The 23452-nt window shown below is 41.7% G+C and overlaps 3 protein-coding genes across 4 annotated transcripts; 2 read left to right on the top strand and 1 right to left on the bottom strand.

Moving 5' to 3' along the window:
• The first annotated feature begins 2567 nt into the window (after positions 1 to 2567).
• LOC137583509 (uncharacterized) lies at positions 2568 to 4886 on the top strand. 2 transcript variants are annotated; one of them, XM_068298564.1, is made up of 5 exons: positions 2568 to 2902; positions 3044 to 3243; positions 3605 to 3824; positions 4019 to 4256; positions 4335 to 4886. In XM_068298564.1, exons 1-5 carry the CDS (start codon positions 2674 to 2676, stop codon positions 4450 to 4452), a joined length of 1005 nt encoding a protein of 334 aa, XP_068154665.1. In that variant the 5' UTR covers positions 2568 to 2673; the 3' UTR covers positions 4453 to 4886. The 2 variants fall into 2 exon arrangements, with proteins under 2 accessions (XP_068154665.1, XP_068154664.1); XM_068298563.1 differs by having other exon boundaries at positions 3605 to 3866.
• Positions 4887 to 6776: 1890 nt separating this feature from the next.
• Rbcn-3A (Rabconnectin-3A) lies at positions 6777 to 21466 on the bottom strand. Its single transcript, XM_068298778.1, has 15 exons — positions 21297 to 21466; positions 18727 to 18944; positions 18501 to 18652; positions 11272 to 18405; positions 10125 to 11195; positions 9840 to 10064; positions 9413 to 9775; positions 9081 to 9345; positions 8917 to 9001; positions 8583 to 8852; positions 8446 to 8515; positions 8300 to 8374; positions 8098 to 8231; positions 7953 to 8036; positions 6777 to 7887 (listed from the first exon to the last, which is right to left on the bottom strand). Exons 1-15 carry the CDS (start codon positions 21381 to 21383, stop codon positions 7687 to 7689), a joined length of 10434 nt encoding a protein of 3477 aa, XP_068154879.1. The 5' UTR covers positions 21384 to 21466; the 3' UTR covers positions 6777 to 7686.
• Positions 21467 to 21818: 352 nt separating this feature from the next.
• On the top strand, positions 21819 to 22917 carry cona (corona). Its single transcript, XM_068298691.1, has 4 exons — positions 21819 to 22061; positions 22127 to 22429; positions 22498 to 22673; positions 22734 to 22917. The coding sequence occupies exons 1-4, from the start codon at positions 21903 to 21905 to the stop codon at positions 22795 to 22797; spliced, it is 702 nt and encodes a 233-aa protein (XP_068154792.1). The 5' UTR covers positions 21819 to 21902; the 3' UTR covers positions 22798 to 22917.
• Positions 22918 to 23452: the final 535 nt, after the last annotated feature.

Here is a 23452-nt window from a genome sequence, read left to right as displayed (position 1 = left end):
GTTGGGCTTTTAGGCAAAAATCGTTCGCCTAATTGTGACGAGTCCGTGAAAAGAATGCTTAATTCATTTTCGAAAATTGGAGTCCACATGTCGCTGAAAATTCACTTTCTTCACCACCATTTGGACCAATTTAGTCGACAGCTATCGACTGAATCAGTTGAACAGGGAGACCGGTACCATCAAATTGCCTTGCCATTTGAGTTAAGGAAAAGGAGCTCCAGATGCTATACTGGCAGAAATATGTTGGTGGACTAAGCAAATATTTCAATTCGAAGAAGATGAAAGTCAAAATGAAGAAAATGTTGTTGTAAATTGACCTTTATACTATTCTCACAAAAAATAGTTATAAATTAAAAATACGTCCATAATTACTTTAAAAAAGGGCTTAATTGTAATTTTTTCTAGAACTGTAGCTGAAAAAAGACATTTTGGGTTATATAACATTTATAAAATGAACTTATTTAACCATTAACAATATTTCTACAATAAATGAGGATGATTTAGGTCGTATGCATGAAGAAGAAATCGATATATAATTCATATTTAGCTCATATGACAAACTAAAAAATACCCCCAAAATGAAAAATTTCAACTCGCTATAAAATAAAAACGAGCTAACTTTAAAAAACCCAAATAGGGTTTTGCTATTCAATACATGTACTTTAAGAAAAAAAAAGGTCCGGTGCGGTTTGATTTCAATACCCTTCATTTTGTTGCATAGTGTTATGTGCAGTTTTCTCCGACCTTCGATTCGAAGCACTTTTCCAATACCTTTTCCCATGTTCATACTATACTTTTATAGCTTTCGAAAATCAAGGGTTTTCGAATCGCAAAACCGGCAATTGTTGGTCAATTTTATTTATTTAAAAGTCATGAATCAAACTAACTATTTATATTTCCTTTAATTTTAAAACATTTTGTGTACCTTAAACAAATTATCGCAGAGTTATGATCTTACTTAGGTTCGAAAGCTTTAAGTATCTCGAATCGTTATTTTATTAAAAATTTTCACACTTGTTTTATAACCAAACCGTGGTGATAATTTGACTAAAAATTCAAATTGATCGAAAATGGAAATTTCAATTAGGTTTATTACACCCGTAAACGGATGTGCCAAATTTCAACAAGATCGGATGGCTATATCATTTAGCTTCCATAGGAACCAACGGTCGAAAACAGTGACTTTTATGAATAACTTCATTACTTTTGACGCGATTTTAAAACAATAAAATTAAACATTTGTCAGTTTAATCTATCTTTTAACGACTGTATCAAATTTGATCAAATTTGATAAACTTGCAAGGCTTTGACGCGGTCGAAGTTAGCTCCGACATACGTTAAACTACCTACGAATGTAAAACAAAGTCTCTGAAGGATTTATCCAAAACATTGTTGAACATGGAAGAAGCTAGGGTGTGAATGAGATGGATGTTTTTATGATATTTACTGAACAATACACAAGCCTACACAATATTTATTCAATAAATCATTTGACGCAAAAATTACTTATTTTTCATAGTTAGTAGATCACTACTATATCAATAAAACATCCTTTAATTTTATTCCTTTCCCATAAAGTCGGTAATTATGGAAGGTATTTGATTGATGTGGGTTTTCTAATGAAAGAAGGATACAAAAATCATGTAACCTATAACCGCCATAAGATTCAAAATGGCGGCTTAAAAACGGACCCTGCAGCTTGCAGGCTGCTATATTAAAGATGGCGGCCATAAGACTCAAAATGGCGGTTATAGACACAAATTCACAACCATTTTACACATTTTGTGTTCAAGGGTGTGAAATTTTAAATGATGTTCGTCTTGTTCGAGAAACTGTAATCAATTAATAATTCAATTTAAAGAAATCTACCTGCAAATACAAGTCACTAGCCGTAGTATAAATATGGTTAATGGCTTGGTGAAAAAGGACTCGGAACTTTCGAAAGCCATTCAAATTTTCAGTCTTCATCTGACTGTTTAGGCTCTTTAGAGAGCATTTTCAATTGTTTGCTTTAATTCTTAATGCCTTTGTGTGTGTTGGTTGGGAAAATTGTAGCTATATATGTATGTACAATACAAATACATATGTACATATATATGTATGTATGGTATTTATTTTTCAATGTCATAAAAATTGCGTTTGTTCTTGAAATTTACGCAACATTTGGCGCTTCTTTTGTGACAGTTGCACGATGAAATCGATGATGATGATGATGATGATGATGATGTCGATGATGATGTCGCTTATGATGGCGTCAACCTGTAATTGTAATCGTTAGGCCCCACCGCCCACTCGTTGAGGATTGTCTAATTGCAAGAGAACTTCCAATTTCAGTCAATATGCCCATGAACGGATCTTGTCACACACACACACACACACTTAGACAGACACACACAGTAGAAGAAGATACTCTTTCATACTGATAGATGTATTCATGTATCTCAATCCAGTTAAACCTTTCATTTGGCAGAGCTTGAGGCCAGCGAAGCATATAAAAGCCATGGGTAAACTGTAACCATGTTTCAGTTGCTTTAACAAAATTTTCGCGAAAACATCTCAAGTTTTGAATTCGAATTCAATTTAATATAATTTTTGTTTTGTTTGCTTTTTTTGGGTTTTTTTTTTTCGATCTGTTTTCGGTGTAATTGATAGCTTTCGATTGCTTGCATCAAAATGTCTTTTATTGGTAATACTTCAGATTTGGAGTGTGAAAAGAATGAGTATCCTAGATCGCCGCGTCCTACAAGTGGCATAGTGACCAAAGTGGCTGCCCATAAGCTATCTGCAGAGCCCAAGTGGTCGGATAAGCGCATTTCTGGGCAACAACAGCAGCAGCAGCAACAACAACAAGATGATGATTCCGACTCGGAAATATCATCACCGGATAATTTCCTAACCAAGGGTAATTCCCAATGTTCTTTGATTCAAATAAAATTAGAAATTTAATCGCATGAACTTTAGTGCTAATCAATCTATGTATATATATATAAACTAATTGCCCTTAAGCGCTTCTCTAATCCCTACCATCTATGACTATGTTTAGGGGCCTTCCTACTGACACCCTCCTATGAACTATCCATGGAACGTGCCGCTTTAATATGTGAAAAAATGAGCTTCAAGGGCTGTTTCAGTTTGACGAAAACCGCTACAGGAATTCTATTTAAATTCTCACATCCAGATGACTATCAGGCGGTGTTCAAGAAGGGTTTCCATAAGGTTACTGGAGCGCGGTTCTATCGCAAAGTGAGTATCAAATCGCCCCGCCCCCTACCCTACCGTCCATCCGACCAAAAATGCATAAGTCCAATCATACTAAAACCGAAACGAAACCAAAAATCAGAGTAAAATCAACAAAAAATCAAATAAATTTATTCCAGCAATCATTGTCGCGAAGTGTGAGTATAACGCATCCTTCATACACACATCCTATAAAATCCATATATGTATGTATCTACATCATATGTATGTATATACTAAGTAGGTACAATACAATTGGCTCTTCCGATTCATTTAATCCAATCTTCACCGTCATGCTCTTTCCTTTGTGTTTTTTGTCTCGTCTACCATATCCCACTTCCACTTTGATCTTGTACGATTTCCGTAGATTGCCATACCATGCCGACCACGCAAAACCTTCACGCTCTATGTACTGGATGTGCCCGAGGACTTGCCCGTCGAGGATATCCGACATGCTATGTACAAGTTCGACTCGGTTGTCGAGGTGGTGCGTCTGCATATCTATTCAAGCATCACCACATCCAACATATCGGGCAGCAACATTGCCGGAGCTGGTGGTTCATCCGACAAGGGCGTGGGCGTTGAAGGTGAGCAGACGTTGCAGACTTTGCGCAGAGCGGCCATAAGAAGTAAAGTATATAAGTATATACAGTATATGTTTCAAAATTCTACTAACAGCAATCAAATATCATACGAATCTCACACTAATCGGAAATAGTATCGTAGAGTCCCAAGTGGTGATTGGAAGTTGGTTTCATACAATTTGCCCAATATCTTGCAGGCAGCAGCTCGAAAAACATTGGTCTAGGTGGTGTCAGTGGTTCGGTGGCCGACCAAGTCGAGAAGGCCGAACGCCCGGAGAGACGTGAACTGCCGCCGGCTGTTATACGCATCACATTGGCCTCAATGGACGAGTATAATATTTTATTGCAGAACGGCTTGAACTTTTATGACGCCACATTCTTTCCAACCGATGCGAATATCTCCCTAAAAGGCGCCAAAATCGACTACAAGCGGAGGTAATCACCCCACTCTTGCCCCATCCCCATCCCCATTCCCATCTAATTCTCCACTGATTTGGGTTGTCTTGTCCACAGAATGTTGGATGGCTCGATACCGGGGCGTGTGCGCGAGTTACTTCCCGTTTTCGATGCAGCTGGCTTCTGCAAATTGCCTCCACCCACCAGTAAGCTAATTAAGCCACCGAGGTCATGAATCCATCGACGAGCTGGTGACGGCGGGGATCTCCCCTCCCCCACAACCCACACCCCTTCTGCCTCCCCGCCCATTGCCCTCTTCCCAAGCCCACATTGACGACGACGACGACGAAGAAACAAAAACAAAAACAAAAAAAACCAAAAAGAAGAAAAACAACAAAAAAAACCAACAACCAACATTTCTATTCGATTCTTTTTTTTTTTTTTTGATTATTTAATTTTTTCCCCATTTTCTATTATTTTGTTTCAACGGATGCGTTTCCGTTGATTCACCGCTCGATACATAATAATTCCTCTTTTGGCTATCCAATATTATTTCTTTTCCCATTCTTTACCCATTTCATTTTTTTTTATCCCCATATATGGTGGCATATGGCGTCTAATTTGTTTGATTGTCTAACAAAATAAAATAAAACATAAAAAAAAAAAAAACAACAAACCAAAAAAAGAGCGAGAACAAAATGAGAAAAACACTTTTCAATGGCAAAAACGGAAATCAAGAAACTAATTCAATTTTGATAATTCCATTTTATCTTTTGCTTTCATTTGTTTTCACTCTCATCTCTTTGCATATGTACATATATATGTATGTATATTATTTGATATATAGTTAATATATAACTGACACAATGAAAACTGGAAAAGGGAAATTGATTCAAATTGACTTTGAACTCCTTCGCTCTCTATGCTAAGGAAGCATTTCAAATAAAATGATTCATAAAACTTAAACTCATAAACCTTTTAAAGAGGTTAAAGTGATATTTTTCAATGATTATATGAGGTTGGATCCCACATAGACCTGTTTGATGTCCATTAAAGCGTAGGATTGTATGGAATGCCCAGCGTTTTGTATCTTCCATGAAATGTTTGCCAAAAGTCGACGATTTGTTTGCCTCTCGCTACTAAAGTAAACCTCAAAATTGAAGGCGTTAACCTGCAGTGGAGAACACTCGATGGTGACAGATATAACGTATACGCACTGTGTGTCAGCTATAGTAAACAAATGCATGATCATGAGCCGATGAATATTATTAATTCTGGTTAGTCGTGGCGCAAATTTACAATTTCAGGTATTAACTTTTGGGTTGCCTCTAGGCCGCTCCAGTATCTGTCCGCCCTAGACATGGGCCTTAAGCAAAACCCACCACGCTCTGCAACATTCCCAGAATTCGTTTATGCCAAAATTTGTCTGCAAATGGCTACCTACACTTTGGTTCGCCCATTCCTTCTAATCAAATGAATCTTTCAGAGTCTTCATAGTTTAATTTTTATGAATTTTCTCAAACCTACAACCCCGGTCCATCTGGTCCTTGGTCCTAGACCATCGCTTACTAACAGTAGTAAGAATATGAGGATTAATAGTTAATTTACCGTCCAAAAGTACATCCAAGTCACTTAAATTATCTAACCGCTCTAAGGGAGTATCGTTAGGATAATACTTCGTTGCCAATCACAAATCAAGCAAAGAAGTTTCTCCGATAGTTTTCTTGGGAGCTATATGATAAAAAAAACTGTACCTTAATTTTTACTCTACAGTATTCAATTATTCAGAATGAGAGAGTACAAAATGTTGACTGTTCTCACTAATTGTTAAAGTAAGTGACAGAAATACTTGTATTCGTCTTTTTCGTTACCTTTACTGTTCCCGTTATAAGTGGACGAATAACAAAGAACGATTTCCAATCTTTTTCAAGTAGTTCAGCATCCGAAAGAGCCTTTTCAGTTGCTTAGAACTTAACATATTAAAATTGTTGTTTCAATATTACAATGACAGAAAAATCAAAGACGAATCGAATTCAAATCGAATGAATGGCAACTACACAATAAAATACATGACTGTAAATGTAAGTACATGTCAAATCTCTAAAAAAAATACATTACTCTAAAGAATTGAGTGTCCAAGCATTAGAATGCTTTAAAGCACTCGAATCATTCAAATTGTCTTATTTTGATTGGGTCGGAATATACCCGATGGATCTACCTTTCTTTAAGGCGATGAACCCGATGAAAATAGTATTGTAGTCTGAGTAGGTTCCCATCACTTCACCTAAAAGCCCAGACGTCAAAATGTTCAAATGTATCATACTCCGATCCCGTTCAACCCTCAACGGCCCAATTGGATTCATTGAGAGAGATGTTGTAGGCCAGCCAACGTAAGCTTAGGATCGTTGTCTTGTTGAAAAGTATATAGAAAAGAAAGTATATTTGTTTAGTTAGATCAATGTAATGGACTCTTACTTTCGGCCTGTTACGTCAATCTATCGTATCATAACAAGTCGTTGGGGATTATCGTGAGACCACAAATAAAGATGACACATTCGATTTTATAATACTTTTACGATTTTTGCACTTTATTTAATTAATTGATTTAGGATTGGGTTTTTTACTTTTGTTTAGGCAAAACATACATAGACGTTTATGTAGTCCGATATATATATATATATATATACATATATTAGGGCGGGACAATTTGTATGAAGCCAAAAACAATTAAAAAAAAACAAATGAAGCGTACACAAAAATCTGGTTCTACTAAGAATTTGTATTTAAGTAATTTCCAATTAGATTTGTCTCAAGTCTAATTCATTTCATTCAAGCAAATATCATTCATTTAAAGAGGATCCGATTGTTGTATACGCTTTTGGCTTTGAAAAATATTGATCCGCCCTAATATATGTGTGTATATACAAGTATATAATCATAAGCATATAATTTAGCATACTGTCGAATGTCTTGTTGTTGTTGTTGTGTTGTGTTTAAGTATAATAATCATAACAGATAATTTAATAATTGATTTAAAGCATAATAGTGGTATTGTGTATAATATATATAGGTATATATATATATAATAAGTAGTATATGTATATGGATATATATATATATAGATCGTTTTATGTATAATTATAATAATAATAATATATATATATATATTTATATAGCATATAGTCTGTATAGGAAATACTCATTGAATTAGAGACAAACATAACGAAGGTTCGTCAAAAAGTTGTTGATTGGAAAAAGGATAGTAGCAGCAAAAACAAAATACAATTAATTTAATTAACATTTAACAAAAAAAAAAAAATATTTCAATACAATAATAATAATTAACATTTTACTCACACGCGCGTGCAACAATTTACATACAGATACAATTACATAATTTTACTTTCTGTTTTTTTTTTTGTTTTGTTTTTGTTTTTTTGTTACTTTGGATTTTCATTTCGTTTTCTAACTAATACACAGAGTGAACAATATTATCCTTCTCGACCAGCAGACGAACTTTCATACAGCCGTCCGAACCGCAGGAGAAGAGGCGACCAAATGGATCCACATTAACTTGACTGACACCCTGGCCGGTGTGCTTGAAGAAGCCATTCTTGGCATGCTCGTGTGGGAAAGTGTTGATGAGCATGAATTGGTTCATATCCCAAATCTACAGAAACAATAACAAACAGAGATCAATTTTGTTTACCAATCGGTAACAGTTACTCCACTCACCTTTATGTCACCCTCAATGGAGCCAGTGACAAAGAACTCCTCATGCGGATCCAGTGCTATGCACTTGATGGTACTATCGTGTGCCTAAGATTGAATGATGATTGTTAGAATGACTTATGGAGAGGAGTATCTGGAATTTCAGTACCTGATAACGATGACGCAGTGTGCGCTGTCTCACATCAAAGACACAAACATCGCCGCGTTTGCCGCATGAGATGAGCACTTGATGCTGTGGCGCAAAAACCAAACAGGATGAGCCCTGATCGTGGCAGGTGAAGGCTGTAAAAATCAAATATTTCACATAGAATTATACAAATATTTCTATAGAACTATGTCTGCGAACTTACCCGACACACAGGACTTTTTGTGCGGCAACAAAGTGTCCCAAATGTTAATATTCTTGTTCTCGGAACTTTGACCAGCTGCGAACGAAAGGCACAAAGACTTGATAAGCAAAGCAGTCTTAAGTGAGAGAATCAATTTTTCAACTTACCGCTGGCCAGCAGACTGCATGAGCCAAGGAACACAAAATCGGATAGTGTCTTATTGTGGCACTGATAGGTCTGGAAATAAAATATATATTATATATATGCATATATTAGATTTGAAAATGTTGCAATTTGTACTTACTATAAACGAACGATTATTTTGTGAGGCAATTCCGGCCTGCCAGAGGCTCAAATTGCCATCGCCATCGCCGATGCCAAATTTATTGCCCTGCTCGGAGAAGCGGCAACGGGTGACCTTGGCAAAAGTGCCAGAGGTGCGTGGACTGCACACGGGCTGCTGATGCCCCCATTCCCAGATTTGGACAGAGCCATCTTGACCACCAGTTAGATACAAAGGCATCAGAGGATGTGCGCTCATGCGCTTAACATTGTCCACCTTGTGGCGTAGGACCTGGGAGAGGAATGATTTATTTAAATTTGATTCATTATATAATCAATCATTAACCAATCCTTACCATGGAAGTGCCGCGACCTGACTGCGAGGCGCTCTGTGTGCTAACACTGGACTCACTATAGGCATTACTCGAACCATATTGATTCCTGTTAAGATATGGAAAGGAGGAAATGGACAGTTAGTGGTTTTGAAATTATGGATGATTGTTATGTTGATGTTACTCACTGATCTTGAGTCTGGATGATGAGGAAGGCCGAGCTATTGGTATCGGCATCTTTGGACAAGTTCATCATATCGTATTCGCATTCATCCTCATACCAATTTGGCGATTCCAATAGCAGCGAGATGTCAAATTCTTGAATTTCCCGAGGATTGGCAAAGGCAATCATGGATGAGCTATTATTCTTCAGGCAGAAAGATAATATGGACTCATGGTCCTTGTGAATGATGCGAATGTGATCTGTGTTCTCATTTGTAGAATGCGATTGGCCTACGGAAAAAAGAACCGAAAAAGTAGAGATTAGTCCGCATGACTCTTCTTGGCGACGGGCACTTACCTTCATCTGTCTCATTGTCATGCTGATTGCTGTGATGATGCAAGCTCCTTGTGGTCGATTCCGTATTCTTACCAAAAATGCTCTTTATGAAAACTTCCTGTGCCGGTTCTTGTCGCACCAAATAGTTCCATAGACGACGTATGGGTCCAGCCGATGAGCCCGATACAAACGGTGTATTATCCTTGTTCAAAAGCGAACGATACTTGTGTATGCCCAAACCATTAATGCCACTTTCCGCATAGCAGCCAGGTATATAATGACGCGTGGGCGGACCTCGAGCAATTAGATCGCTTAAAGCGAATTCCTGCCAACGATTGAGAGTGCGTAGCACTTCATGTGACAAGGGGCTAATGACGGGCAAATCTAAAGATAGGCAGCATTAAAGTGAGAGGAGGATAACAAGAAGGGGAGGAGAGTTGTCGCTTACCCTGCAATTCAATGCCGGCCACCTTGACAAACTCTTGGATTTTGTGTGTACTAATTTTGATGAGGGCCAAACGCAGAATGCTCCATGAATACGATGTGGGATTCGTATGTTCAGTATTATCCTTGGACCGCAATTGTGTGCGACTCACATTCACATCATCATCGTCATCTTCCTCCTCCTCGTTGTCCGATTCGTGTGAGTCATCGGTGTCGTAGTCATCACATTCTATGGGGAGAGAAGGATGATCTTTACACTAGAAGATAGATTTCCCCATATAAAACTTACCGGTGCAGGGCGGTTTGGTTAGGAAGTAGGACAACATAGATGTCTCGGGCGGCATAAATTGCTCTCGGTATGTTGGTTTATCCTCCTTCATGTTGTTGGATGAGCAGCTATTTTGGCTAAAGCTACCTAAAATTTTCATATTCAACTTCATGCGTTGCTTCGTAATGGATGTCACCGTATTCCACACACTATTCTCATCAGCGGGCTCCTCTGAGGTGGAGCCGCCACCGCCAGAGGCAGAGCCACCAGCAGCATTAGCAATTGCTGTACCATTTGGCGCCGGCTTGATTAGTAGCTTCTTCATGCCGCCACCAAAGAGTGTGGACCAAGTGTCATTGCTGAAATTCTGTCCGCTAAGGCGATAAAGCAATCGGCTATCGCAAGTGGACAACGAGTAAATGAATAATGCCATATAAGTGGATATAAATGACTCAAGCAACAGCACATTCAATTTTGGCACATCCTCATCCTTCTCACGGGCCAGCAGAGCCCTCAAGTTGGTAACGCCCGGCCATTTGGATGGGGTAGTGCATATGCCAGCTGGCTCATCCGTTGAATACTTGCGACGCCTGCCATAGGCATTACGACTACCCACAAGATAGCTGCACTCAAATGAGGAATTGATTTTGGCAATATTCTCAATGCCGGGACTGGGATAGCCATTGAATGCGGAATTGTTGACCACAAAGCTCTCAGAATCGCATAACGACTGATAGATGCACGATGATAGAGCAACCGCCAGATCGCGTAGCACAAATATCTCACTGAGGGCGCTCGTCTCGATGCCCGGGAAGGGCAACACCTTAATGATGCTCTGCAGCATGTCCACTGTCTGGGATTGCAAATATTTAATGGGATCGGCTATAACAGTCTTATTGCCAGCCACGCAAGCACTCAGTAGTGGCAAGGTTGTGGGGAAGGGCAAGGGGCTGAGCAACTGCTGTTGCGTCTTCTCCTGCTGCAGTTCCTGTAGCAGTAGAACCAATTCCATCCGCACCGAGGCCAAGCCACCACCGCTAGCTCCATGTAGTGAGCAATAGCTGAGCAATGTCCGCAGTAGAGTTTCGTTGGCTGCAAAAGAAGCAACAAAAAAAAGATATCATGGTTAACGTATGAGGAATAAATGGAGAAAGTGGATTCCACTTACCTTTGAGCCAACGCTTGCGCTTGGCCGCCCGCATCACCTTCGCTTCAAAGTCCTGTTTATCCTGCATAAGTATCTCGTGCAAAGTTGGCCTCTCACCGCTATTGGCAATAATGCTGGCATTCATTTTATCATTATCCTTTGCGTCCTGAGCATCCGAATCATTTGTCTCAGTGGTCTGCTCGGAGCTGCAGTAGTTGCACAGCTGTTTCAAAGCTTCCACTTCGCGCTCCAGCCACATGTACAGCTGATAACGCAACTGACCGCCATCGACTTCAAATCCAGTGGCCAGAGTGGATAGCTCCTCCATAAGTATCTTTAGACAGGCCACGAATTTCAGTTGCTGGGCCATAATGTCCATTTTGCTGTCCATTGGGGAGCTCCTGTGGTTTGCTTGGAGAGGTTGTGGCGTGGCCATCTCATCATCCGCAGCCACAGGCGCCGCCTCATCAGCATCATCATCCTCCTCGTCGTCGTCATCCCATTTGATTTCGAATTTCGCTTCAACTTCAGTGGCCGCCACTGGTGCACCCCAATCAAAGGCGTCAGCAGTGGTGCTGCTGCCGCCGCCGCCACCGCCCATGCCCCACTGATCCATAATGCCCGTATTGATGAGATCGGCCTTGTTGGTTTGCTCCTTTTGCTGTTGCAGTTGATGCTGCTGCACATCCTGGCTGCCCAATCTGCTGGCCGAGGAGGTGTCATCGCTGATTTTCATGGGCAATTTATTTAGCACTTCCAGAGCAAGTGCTGGACAGCCGGATTTGAAATGACCGTGAGCCGTGGTGAAATACAATTGTCTTTCAATGGGTGTTATCGAATCCTCCAGCTGCAGCTGCTTATCGGAAGTGGAAGCCACCTCGCCGGCATAATTAAAGCCGGACAGTGCCACATGCGCGATACGCTTCTCCTGTGCCGAGAGGGCAATATTCTGACGAATCAGCAGAGGATGCGTCCTCAGATATATGTAGAAATTGAAAACGTTCGGATTGGTGGCTTGCGGTTCGGGCCGTAGCAGATCCTCCTCCCGATAGCTGCTATGCAGACTGCCCACTCCATTCAGGAGCAGAGTATTCAAACTCTCCTGATACTTTTTGATGGTCCAATAGGTCATGGACCTAAGGAATGGATCCGGGTGTGCCTTACTCTCATCGCAGCGACCAGTTTCTGCATCCGTGCCGAGAACATGCTCGTGCAGCAAACGATGATAGTAGCAGCCCTCAGCATCGCCCTCATATAGACGCGAAATGATTAGAGCTAGTTGGAAGTCTTCCAGTTTGTTCATGCACACTTCAATAGCATCATTCAGAGAGTTGGCCAAAAGGAAGAAGGCTACCGCGTGCTCGAATCGCTGTTTGCCCAGCAGGACAAAGGCATTCTTGAGGGCCGCCTTACGCCAGCGATCCTCGGCGAAATTGTTGCCAAAGAATGCAGTCATCTTCTCATCACGTTTGGACCGGAACAGGCCCCACACCAAAGATTTCTTCTTCATGGCCAGATAATAGATGGCCGCATCCAAAGGATCCTGCTTTAGCTGATAAGCACATTTCGCAAGCTTCTCCACGCATTTGCGCAAAGTGTTGATGTTCTTTAGCCAATAGCCCACGCCGAGATCCCTCAGGGTGGCCCAACGTAGATCTCCCTTAGTGTAGCTGGGTATCAAATTAAGAAGCTCCTCCTCGCTCTCCGAGTGATAGGCCCAGACAATGTTAGAAGTGCCCACACCCTGACGCTGGAACTGGGAACGCTGCTGCAGCGGCAGGCACCGCAGTAAATAGGTGAAGTGTTTCATGGCCAAAAGGAAACGCAAGCCACAATCATCTAAGGAGTCGCCACCGCTGGCCTCCTTCAGGCCACCACTGCTGGCGCCACCTGATACGCCACTGCTGGACGCATTGCCCTTGTTCAAATCGGTGGCAAACTTATCCGAGAAATCGGTGTTGCATGTGGCCACTGTGTCTGCTAGAGCCAGCAAATGCATTTGATCCAGCGACGAAAGACCCGGCAAATGGGTGTGGGTCAATAGACGCGACAACAGTTGTCCCTGCCGTGGTCCAAAGTGTGAGATTGACTGCTTCTCTGGCAGCGAGAGGCGACGCTCTTGACGTTTGCCCCCATCGACCCCATCGCACAGCAGCTCATCTAGATTATCCTCCGAATTGTGCATATCGAAAAGCTCATCATAATCCTTGTCCGCTTCGTAGCCGGAATTATTGCCCTGGCCAGGTGTTTCGCGGTCGGCATTGAGCAGTACCCAAAGCGGCAAGGGTGGAATCGAGTTGATCTCCGCATAGTCCAGCATCAATTCCTCGGGAATTTGTGTGGTGCTGCCCCTGTGCTCCGCCTGTATGTTCGTTTCTGCTGTGTAACTAATGCTTAGGGTTCTTGATCTTGACCAGCTGCGCTGTCTGGCATAGCCATCCTCATCCTGGGTGACACTCGATGAATTCGTGCCGCTCATGCATCTCACCAAATGGGCCAGAATGGCTTTGACCCAACGAATTTTGCCGCAATTTAGCAACTCCATCAGCTGCTTGGGATGATACTGAGGCAACACTGGGCAAGCGATTCTCGATGCCTGGAATAGACCGAAGTCGGTCATGTAATCATCGCTGGTTGGCTCATCCTGATGGTGGCCACCTGCTGCCCCATTCATATTAGCCATGCTTGCATTGCCAGCGCCAGGACCCAGGCGTCTTTTCTTGTCGTGCGACAACAATTGAAGATTGGCGGTGCTCACCTTACTAATCAATGGCATAGAGGCCACATTCTTTAGCCTCAATTGGGTTGACTCATTGGCCAGGGAGCGCAAATCCTCATCACGCAAATTACGCGTATCGGGTAAATCTTCACTAGCAGAGCCCAGTCCACCATTGCCCACATACAGGGAACCATAGTGTGGCTTCCATTGTGAATACACATGCATTTCCGAATCCATGGCCACCACAAGAATGCCATCACGCACCCAAGAGATTTGCATGGGCAACGGGGGCAAACCATCGGCAGTCTGTAGATCGATCTGTCTTAGTTTCATCCAACGTATTTCATCCACGAAATTGGGTTGAGCCAATGAGCTGGCCTTACGCAAAATGGGACGATGCACGGATCGTGACTCCTTCATGGCTTTAATGTTGGCCTGGGCGATGTCGGAGCTAACTGGAGTATACAGCAAAATTTTGCTGCCCACAGCCACAGTAAGAATATGGGAACCATCCTCTTTGGAGACCCAATCGAGTTGTACCAAATGCTTTTGGGTCAATGGACAGGTGTTGCCATTCTCCGCTATACTCTTTCTCAATGATTGCAATGTGCTGAAACTGGGCACAGTGAGCAGACCAGAAGCAGCTGCCGACTGCTGACGAGTGACGGCCAACTCGGGTGTTGTCTCGCCACTGCGAGGCGAACGACTGTCGTCGTGGGCAAACGTGTGCAGGACCTGATTGAGCCTCTGTTTCTTGGCCAACAATCGACTGTCGTGCAGATAGCTAAGATCAATGCCGTGGCCGATATTAATTCTCGGCAAATGAACATTCTTCAAATGGATAGTATCCTCCAGGACCCATTCACTGCCGCCCGAACTCTCACACTCATAGATGGCCACACAGAGATTGACATACCGCGAGTCAGGATCACCCTTGTTGGGACGAGTGAAGCTCTTCCCGTACTTATAGGCACAGGCTATGCGACCCGAATATGCGGCACTGATGTTAAGTGGTTGTCCTGGTATCTCGATAGCCGATTGTTGTATGCGGCTAAACATCTTCCATTCCGACCAGTGATAGGCATCCGCCTCTTCGGACTGTTTCCCTTTGGCATCACCAAAGCCATCGTCTCCATCGCTGTCTTGTCTAAGAGGTTCGCATTTCCAGAAACGTGAGATCGAATCGGAGCAGGCCGTTACAATTATATAAGGGGCAAAGCATGCTGGATAAATGCTCGAGCTACTCAAATGGCCTGCTGCTGGTGATGCATGTATAACATCCACACCCTCGGGCAGGGGTAGCTCTTGTGTGCAAACCTTTTTGGTAGTAATGGATATATGTGGAGCTTCCACTTGACCATTAAAATGCTCGGCTCCCGTAAGTGTCTCTGCTCCCTGGGACATGCGTCGCTGTTGTTGCTGCTGATGATGCTGCTGCGGTTGCTGTTGATCCTGCTGATCATCCGGCTCCTGGGTTAGATTACTATCGGGCACATACATTGCCGTCTCGGAAAGAAACGAATTCTGCTGTTTGGAGCTAATGACTATACGCCACATATGTATGGTGCTGCCTCTAAGAGTCTTCTCGATGTTAACTATATAGAAGGGTTCCTCGAAATCCACATTCCTTTGCAAATCCACAATAGCATCCATATCGCTATCGAGGAGAGCATTCAGACGCGGGTCCGCCTCAAGGTCGTGGGCATCCATCGAACTCGCCCGCTGTCCTCCCGTAATCAATTGCGCCTGGAACACATGTAGGAACTGGGTATTTTGCCAATCGTGTTTCGCATCCGAAATGGCATCCAGCTGTAGGATGCAGCCGGGACGAGCGGTTGATTGTTGCGAGACCACCTTGAGCTTGTCATGCAATTGCGCAGAACGCTGATGCTGAGCCTTCAGAGTGCTCGATGCATTCGAGATCATCGAGGAGAGCGAATGCGATTTGTGTAAAGTGTTCAAATTCTCCGAGCAGGAAATTTCGGCCAGTAGCGTACGGGCATCGATGACAGCCTGATAGACACGCAAATTTTCGCCATCGCTGGCCACAAAGCAGGCCGATGGCGAATTGCTGTAGCTGCCCAGAGTGGTGCTAGGCAGAAGAGTTGGTATCCAGGCTACATTACTGAAAGCCGATATCTCCGGCGAATTGATGCGGGCCAGCTCACTCACTCCACCAGAATGGCAAAGAGGACCCACTGAGTCGACACGCCATAGAATCAATTCGGAACAGAAGCCAGTGGGCGTAAAGATATCCTTGTCACTGTTGGAATTGGTATTGCCAGATCCGCCGGCTGCACCGGATGATGATGCTGCTGCTCCACCGAGGCCGCCGCTACCACCAGGTCCTCCAGCAAGAGGTTGTTCGAAGGGCGACATCGGAGACTTGACCTCCGTGGAATCGGGCAAATTATGATGCGATGTAGACACCAGGAGTGGCAACACTGGATGACATGTGATGTCGTTCACACGGAAACGATGACCCGAGGCTCGGCTAACATGGCCAATGCTTAATACTTGGGTGAACTTGGTCTTAAAGGCGAATGTCAATTGCCAGAGATTGAGCGTGCCATTGGAGTGTTTGGTTACCATGGAAACGGACGGGGAGACATTTAATGGCAATGCACTGGTGGAGCCGGCCCCGGTGGCACCCGAATCCTGTGATGTGCTAGCTGCACCACTACGATCTCCGGCCGCCTCATCATCTTGATCCATACGATCTGTCTCATTGTCCTGGTCACCAGCAGCATCGTCCTCTTGCTCTTCGTCATGCTTGTCAAATGTCTGGCCCGAATGTTGATCTGATTTCAATGATGAATCATCTGCCTGATGATCCTTGCTCCTCACATTATTCGCTATATCGCGAAATACTAGCGGATGGGTGCCCGTATTGAAGAGGCTAACAGTGGTGGACATGGACATGGCATCGCCCAAGGGAAATGCCGATGGTATTCTCGTCGAAAACGAAACCTGAGCCTGACGAAACGAGCCCGGATAGTAATCATCCAGCCACTCAATTACCCATATCAAGTAGCTTCCATCAACTGGATGAATGGCAAACAGCAAATCTGGACTCTGATGCCAATCACGGAGGAGGCATTCAATTTTATTATCCAGCGAATCGACCAGTTGGGTAATTGGATGATGCTGATCATTATTTAGGGAATTCTGCGATGTCGTATTGGACATGGAGTTCAAATGGAGTCCTGTGCCCGCTGTGTGCTGTGAATATTTGCTATACTCCTCGCCGCTATCGTCGACAGATACAGATTTCGAGGAACGAATGTATTTCTTATGGGCTCCATGTGAGTGAGATGGAATCTGATGGCCATGCCCACCGCTGCCTCCACTGCCTCCAGCATGACCAGCATCATCGGGCAGATCAACGCCAACTCCTCCTCCGCCAGCTCCACCACTGGTTGATGCATGGCCGTTCTCCTCATCAATCACTTTCTTGGTCAACTCTTGGAGTATGGCCTCCGCCTGGAGGGTGAAATGCATCTCCTTGTTGTTAAGCCAATGTAAAATGAATACATTCTGATTGGTCGGGTCCGAGGTCTGCATCGATGGCACCAGCGGTATATCCGTCTCAGCATTGATTGAAGCGGCCAAATGGAAATGCATGCCTGGCGTCACTCCCGACCCATGAAACCCATACGAATGGAAATCATGGACACTACACGATGATGGCAACGAGGGTATGGGTCCCTGATAGTTGGTAAAACTGGCTGGTGAATTTCCCACTGCACCCATGCCGATGCCGGCACCACCCGGTCCGCCGCCCATCCCAATGCCTCCTGGTCCAATCCCACTCACATTGGCATTGTGGCCGGCTTTCATGTGTCGACGTATGTGAAAACAGGTCTTCATGTGCTTCAAACGCTGCATAAACCGATGCTTATGGCGATGCGTACGAAATTTTGGATTCTGTGAGGCCAAAGGATCGAATTGCGTCATATTAACTAGACCATCATCTGGCAAAACTGTCTCGATCCAAATGCGACAAATGTTATCCAGGCATGAGGTAACCAGCATATTGGCCACCGATCCCTTGGGCATATATTTGCTTGTCTTTCGCCAAACAATATTGGAAACAGCACGAGGATGGGCAATATAAACATAAGTGAAATTCAATTCGCTATTGCCACCGCCACCACCCAGATCTGTGCCGCCACCATCTGTTGTTGTTTGCCTTGAAGTAGTTACTTTGGCCGCCGGAAACAGAACTTGCTTGTTCTCATACCAAATCTTAACCAAACGATCGTTGCGTCCGCATGTGGCGAATAGAGTGCCATCTGGACTAAATGCCATATGGTAAATGGGTATTGCCGTTTGGCATGACCAAATATTCTCCCAGGTGGACACATCATCAGGTTGCCCTTGGTTATTGGCCGGTTTACTGGACTCCTTGCTTTCGCCAATTTCAAATTTCACACCTACAAACAAACACAATCAATGGAAAAGTAAACAATCGTTTCGTCTAGCATATCATAATTACATATGGGACTGGTCGGTCTGTCGGCTAACTTACCTGTGTGTTCCTCCTCATTTTGCTGATGTGTGGGTGATTTACTTTTCCACAATTGTATATTGGTGCCACCGGTTAGGAGACGTGTGCCCTCCAAATTCCACGACAATGTCACCACACTCGAATGGCTGGTAAAGGAACCAGTCTGTACCCATCTATTTGAAATTATGATAATAAAAGTAAATATTTATACAACCACTTTTTGATTCTGTCATGATCAATCTCTCACCTGTAGTCCAGAAAATGTGTATTATGCTTGCTCGACTCAATCACTGGTGTCGGCTCAAAAATGCATATCTTATTTTCATAGGCTGCGGCTATTTTTCCCGTATCCGTGCTGCAATCCAAGGCGGAGATTTTGACATAGCCATGATTGGCTCCAGGTATAATTTGGACACGTTCAAATGTGCTGGCCAAAATGACCACATTACAGCCGGCGGCATAGGCCTGCGGAAAATGACAAAAAAAAATGATTGAGATAAAATTCAGATTAACTTATTAGCATAAGTGTGTTAAATGATACAAGCAAAAAAATTAAGTCACATCGACTTTAATGTGCACTACAATAAGTACATGATATCTCCACTCCTTAGCATTATCGGGCACTTTGGCGCACGTTACGTTAATATAAAAACTACCGAAATAACTTAAACATAGTCTTGATTAGCTCACTCTATCAGCTTTTTTCAAAAAATTTGATAATTGTGTTTCTATATTTTTATAGATCAAAAAATTTGATGCTGATCAATGCTTATTATTTATCAGTATCGGATTTAAAAATAGATTTTGTGACGTGCGAATGGTCAATTTTGGGGGTAAATCGATTTAATATATCGAAATTTTACTAGTTTAAAAGATACTGTTCTTGGGGGAGGAGCTTTTCCCCATTTTATACAGAAATTTTTGAAAATCTCGCCTTACATGTGTTAGAATGAAATCTGATTCAGTAATTCCATTAGAAATTATCGGTTGTAAGTGAACTTTTTTTTTAGCTGTTTTTTTATTTTCATTTTAAAGACCTCATTTCCACATTTACCTCTCTAACTCCTTGAGTGTATTGTGAGTATGTGTGTGTGTATGTATGTATGTTGAGTGTGTGCGCTTATCAGTTTAGACTGCTTAGCCTTGCCACCCAACCACATCACATTTACCTGTTACCATTTTACCTGTTTATGGGTATTTAATGATTTATTTGTTGCCCTGTCGCTGATATGTTTTTCTTTTCATTATCTTAGCCATTTTATCGCAGCGACACACAAAGTTTTTTTCAAGTCATTTTCAGATCAAATGTAGTGTATGCATTTCTAGTAAATACATTTAATTAACATTAAACCACAAACAACTATCCGATGTTGATTTGGAAATAATCAAGGTATTGATAGCTAATAAAGCTTAGATTAGATTTCAACACAGCCGTTTTGAATAAATCCAGTAGGATAATGGCTATATAAACTTTTTTGAGATATATAGTCAAACGATTTCTACCATTGAGAGAGAGAAATTTGTCAAATTTTATTGGAATTTAAAGAACGTGGTCATAAAATCAGTCATTGTTAATATTGTACAATGTATTTATCAGATCGGGAAAGTGTCAGAGCTCCATAAAAAAGCAATATTTATTTTGCTTATGCAAGGATATGCGCATAAGGGTTTCATAAGTGATAAGGAGTGTGTCGGGGGTAAGGAGGAGAGTCGCGTCACAATGTCTGGGTTGATGTGTGACATTAGCAGAAGACAGAGGGCGCCATTGGGGTACGTGTTCTATTAATTATTAAAATACTATAATTAAAAGCAATGCGGATGCGGAGACAAACACGAAACAGAAACAAAACGAAGGAAAGGGAAGGAAGGGAGAGGCACAGTGCAGATGGCAAATATGTAAGCACAAACAGCTGCCTATTGTGATGGCGGTGGGCGTATGGGTGGGGGTTGGCGACAATATATGTAGAAACTTTACAAAAACGTTAGTGCAGTTAATTCGACGAAACCAAAACAAAGACGATAAAAAAGTTCATAATAAAGGGTGTTTAGGTTGGTAGTTAGCGGGGACAGAATATTGAAAATTAGGGCAACAAAGGCCACCTGACCAATCGAAGGGTACACACACACACACACACACACGCGTGTACTTCAGAAAGATACTCTCTCTCGCTCACTGGAGCGGCAGCAGCAGCACACACACTTGCACATACACTCTTGACCTTTAAATGTAATTAATAAATGGCAAATTTTTTTATTATTTATGTAAATGCAATTTAATATAAACTATACGATATGCCAAAAAAAATATATACATATACATTTATGTATATGGTTGTGTATGAATAACTCAACATTTGCATGTGATATTTTTTTTTTAAATTTTAATTGACCACCATGTACGTACATACATATATATGTATATGTATTTATATAGTATGTGTACATTCAAACATACATACATATGTACAAATATGTAAATAAAAACATTAAGTGTCTTGCTTATGCCAATATCTATGCCAAACGTGTTGTTGGTGCTTGCAGGGCAAAACACAAAAAAAAAAAGTTTATTAACTACGTCTAAATGTGGGTAAATTCGCCCTCTTGCTCTTCCAGCCATATCTATATCTCGTTGTATGCATGATGATGATGAGGATTGTGATGATGATGATTTTGATATATGTATATACATATGTACGTATTCAAAGGGAAAATTCAATATAAAAACACACGAACTCACTCTCACTCACTCACGCACATACACACACACATTCGCATTTAGCGAATGGCCACAAAAAGAGAAAAAAATTCTTTTCTTACTGTAAATGGTATGCCTTCCACGGATCCAATTGCAAAGCACCGGTCACCTGCATTGCAGGCACCGCTTAATATTTGATGACAATTCATTATAGTTAACAACTTTGGATTGGTTATCACATCACAGCGCACAAAATTGTCTAAGTAGTTTTTTTTTTATTGTTATGTGTTCATTTAACTGTTAATTTTACATCATCATTCTCGAGCACTGTTAATTTAACATCGTTTGCGAACACTTGTGAGTGCCGTTTACCGGCACTGGTTGTTTTACAGCGGGTCTCGAACCTCCTCGCACGCGACAGTGGCGCTCTCAAACCTCCTTTTTTTATGTAAAGTTAATTCAGCTCTGCCGAAAAGCAGCGACTTTGTAATGTTCTAATTATTATTAGCTTGTCCAAGCCACCGTTCTTTTTAGTTTAATACGTCGTCCACGAAATTTCTGCAAACGTAAAAGATTTAAATTTGACCGTTTGTCATCACTTTAAACTTTTCCAACACTATTGCGGCGCCATTTTGGATTAGCTGGCAACTTTTCGTGCTTTGCCGTGCTTACTTGCATTTATTTCTTGCAGAATTTTGGACGAAAAGTAATACTCAAACTATATAGAGATGGAGAAAAAACAGGTGCAACGCCAAGAAGTCATGATGATCTTTAAGGGCAATCCGAACACTGAAAATAATAGTGAAAATAATAATTGTGAAAACTTCGTCGATTCAACATCTATTGAATCAATTGAATCGTACCTTACATCGTCCTTGAAAAACTTGGTAAGTATACAACAGTTAAACTTAGAATTTTAAACTACCCGAATACATCTGGTGTCAATTTTCAGCGCCAGCAAAATAAGCAGTTGGCCGAAGAGTATCGCCAGTTGCAAACCTCTCATGACGTGAAAGTACACGAGAAAGTGAAAAGTCTGAATAAGATGAATATCCAAGCACGCTCTAACAAAAGGACCCTCCTGAAGCAAATTCAAGTGAGGCAGCTAACAGTACTTCATCAAATGAAATGGATGATCGAAAACGAGAGCCAGATAGCCCGTGCTTATGATCAGCACTGCAAGATCACCATGGAAAAGGCTGAAGAGCAACACAATCTGGAGAAGATAGAAGGCTATGATGAGTTCACTAACATGGTAAAAAAAGAACCAGTATAATTCCGCAGTTACCACTAATTTGAAAATTGGTGTGTTGTGTTTTGCAGAGTAGTGACCAACTGAACGATGTAATCCAGGCCTGTAAGGAGAAACTTAATGAAAATAAAGCTGAAGCTAGGCGCTTGGTACTTGAAATAGAAACTGAGGAAGCAAAACATAAAGTTGAGCTCATGTCCTTGCGGAATAGTGTAAACTCACTCGAGGATGTCCTAAGAGAAACAAGGTAGTCATACTAATGTAACCGTAGCATACTCTAACCTATTAACACTAACTCCCCTTGCAGTGAAGTATTTAAAGACCTACAGTTTGAAAAAACTTTGCGCGATCAGAGCAATACCCAGATGTAGAGTAATGATTTTTGCTTAAACTTATACTTCTCCAAAAATATAAATTAAATAAAATGTTAACTTCGCCTTTGTAAATACAGTAACAAACTGTATGCGGAGTATTAACCAAATGGAGGTAAATGCATTTGAGTTTTTAGTATATTACAGGACTTGAATGTGGAATCAGAAATCGATTTGGAGATATTCAGCGTGTTCAGAAATTTCTCACATTATATAATTACTAATTAATTATTAATTAGACTAACAAAAAGTTATTTTCTTTAAGTTTCTTTCTTTCATTGCATATTTACATATGACATATTTCTTTTGTAATCATAATCATTATTTAAAAAAAAAAAAAAAAAAAAAGCAGATTTGAAGCACCTGCGGCACTGAAAATGTAAAACTAAATTAGGACTTTTTGAAAACTACTTGTACTAACTATTCGCTAAGACAGTTTTATCACAGAGATAACGCCAGGATTCGTTTGAACATGCACAGCTGGGACAATGGAACCAATCGAGCTCTGGCACTGGCCACATGCTAGGCGCATTGATTAAAATCATTCTTACTAAGAAATAAAGACGCATTTTTGAATACTCCTATATATATTAACTAAATAACGTATTGCAAAAACGTTATAAAGGTTCATTGGAATGCTTTGCTCTTGGGCATT

Source organism: Drosophila tropicalis, unplaced genomic scaffold, assembly GCF_018151085.1.
Source record: "Drosophila tropicalis isolate 14030-0801.00 unplaced genomic scaffold, ASM1815108v1 contig_867, whole genome shotgun sequence".
Classification (NCBI taxonomy): domain Eukaryota; kingdom Metazoa; phylum Arthropoda; class Insecta; order Diptera; family Drosophilidae; genus Drosophila; species Drosophila tropicalis.
The sequence above is the reverse complement of the archived record's forward strand: the minus strand, read 5'-3'. Positions and strand labels throughout refer to the sequence as shown.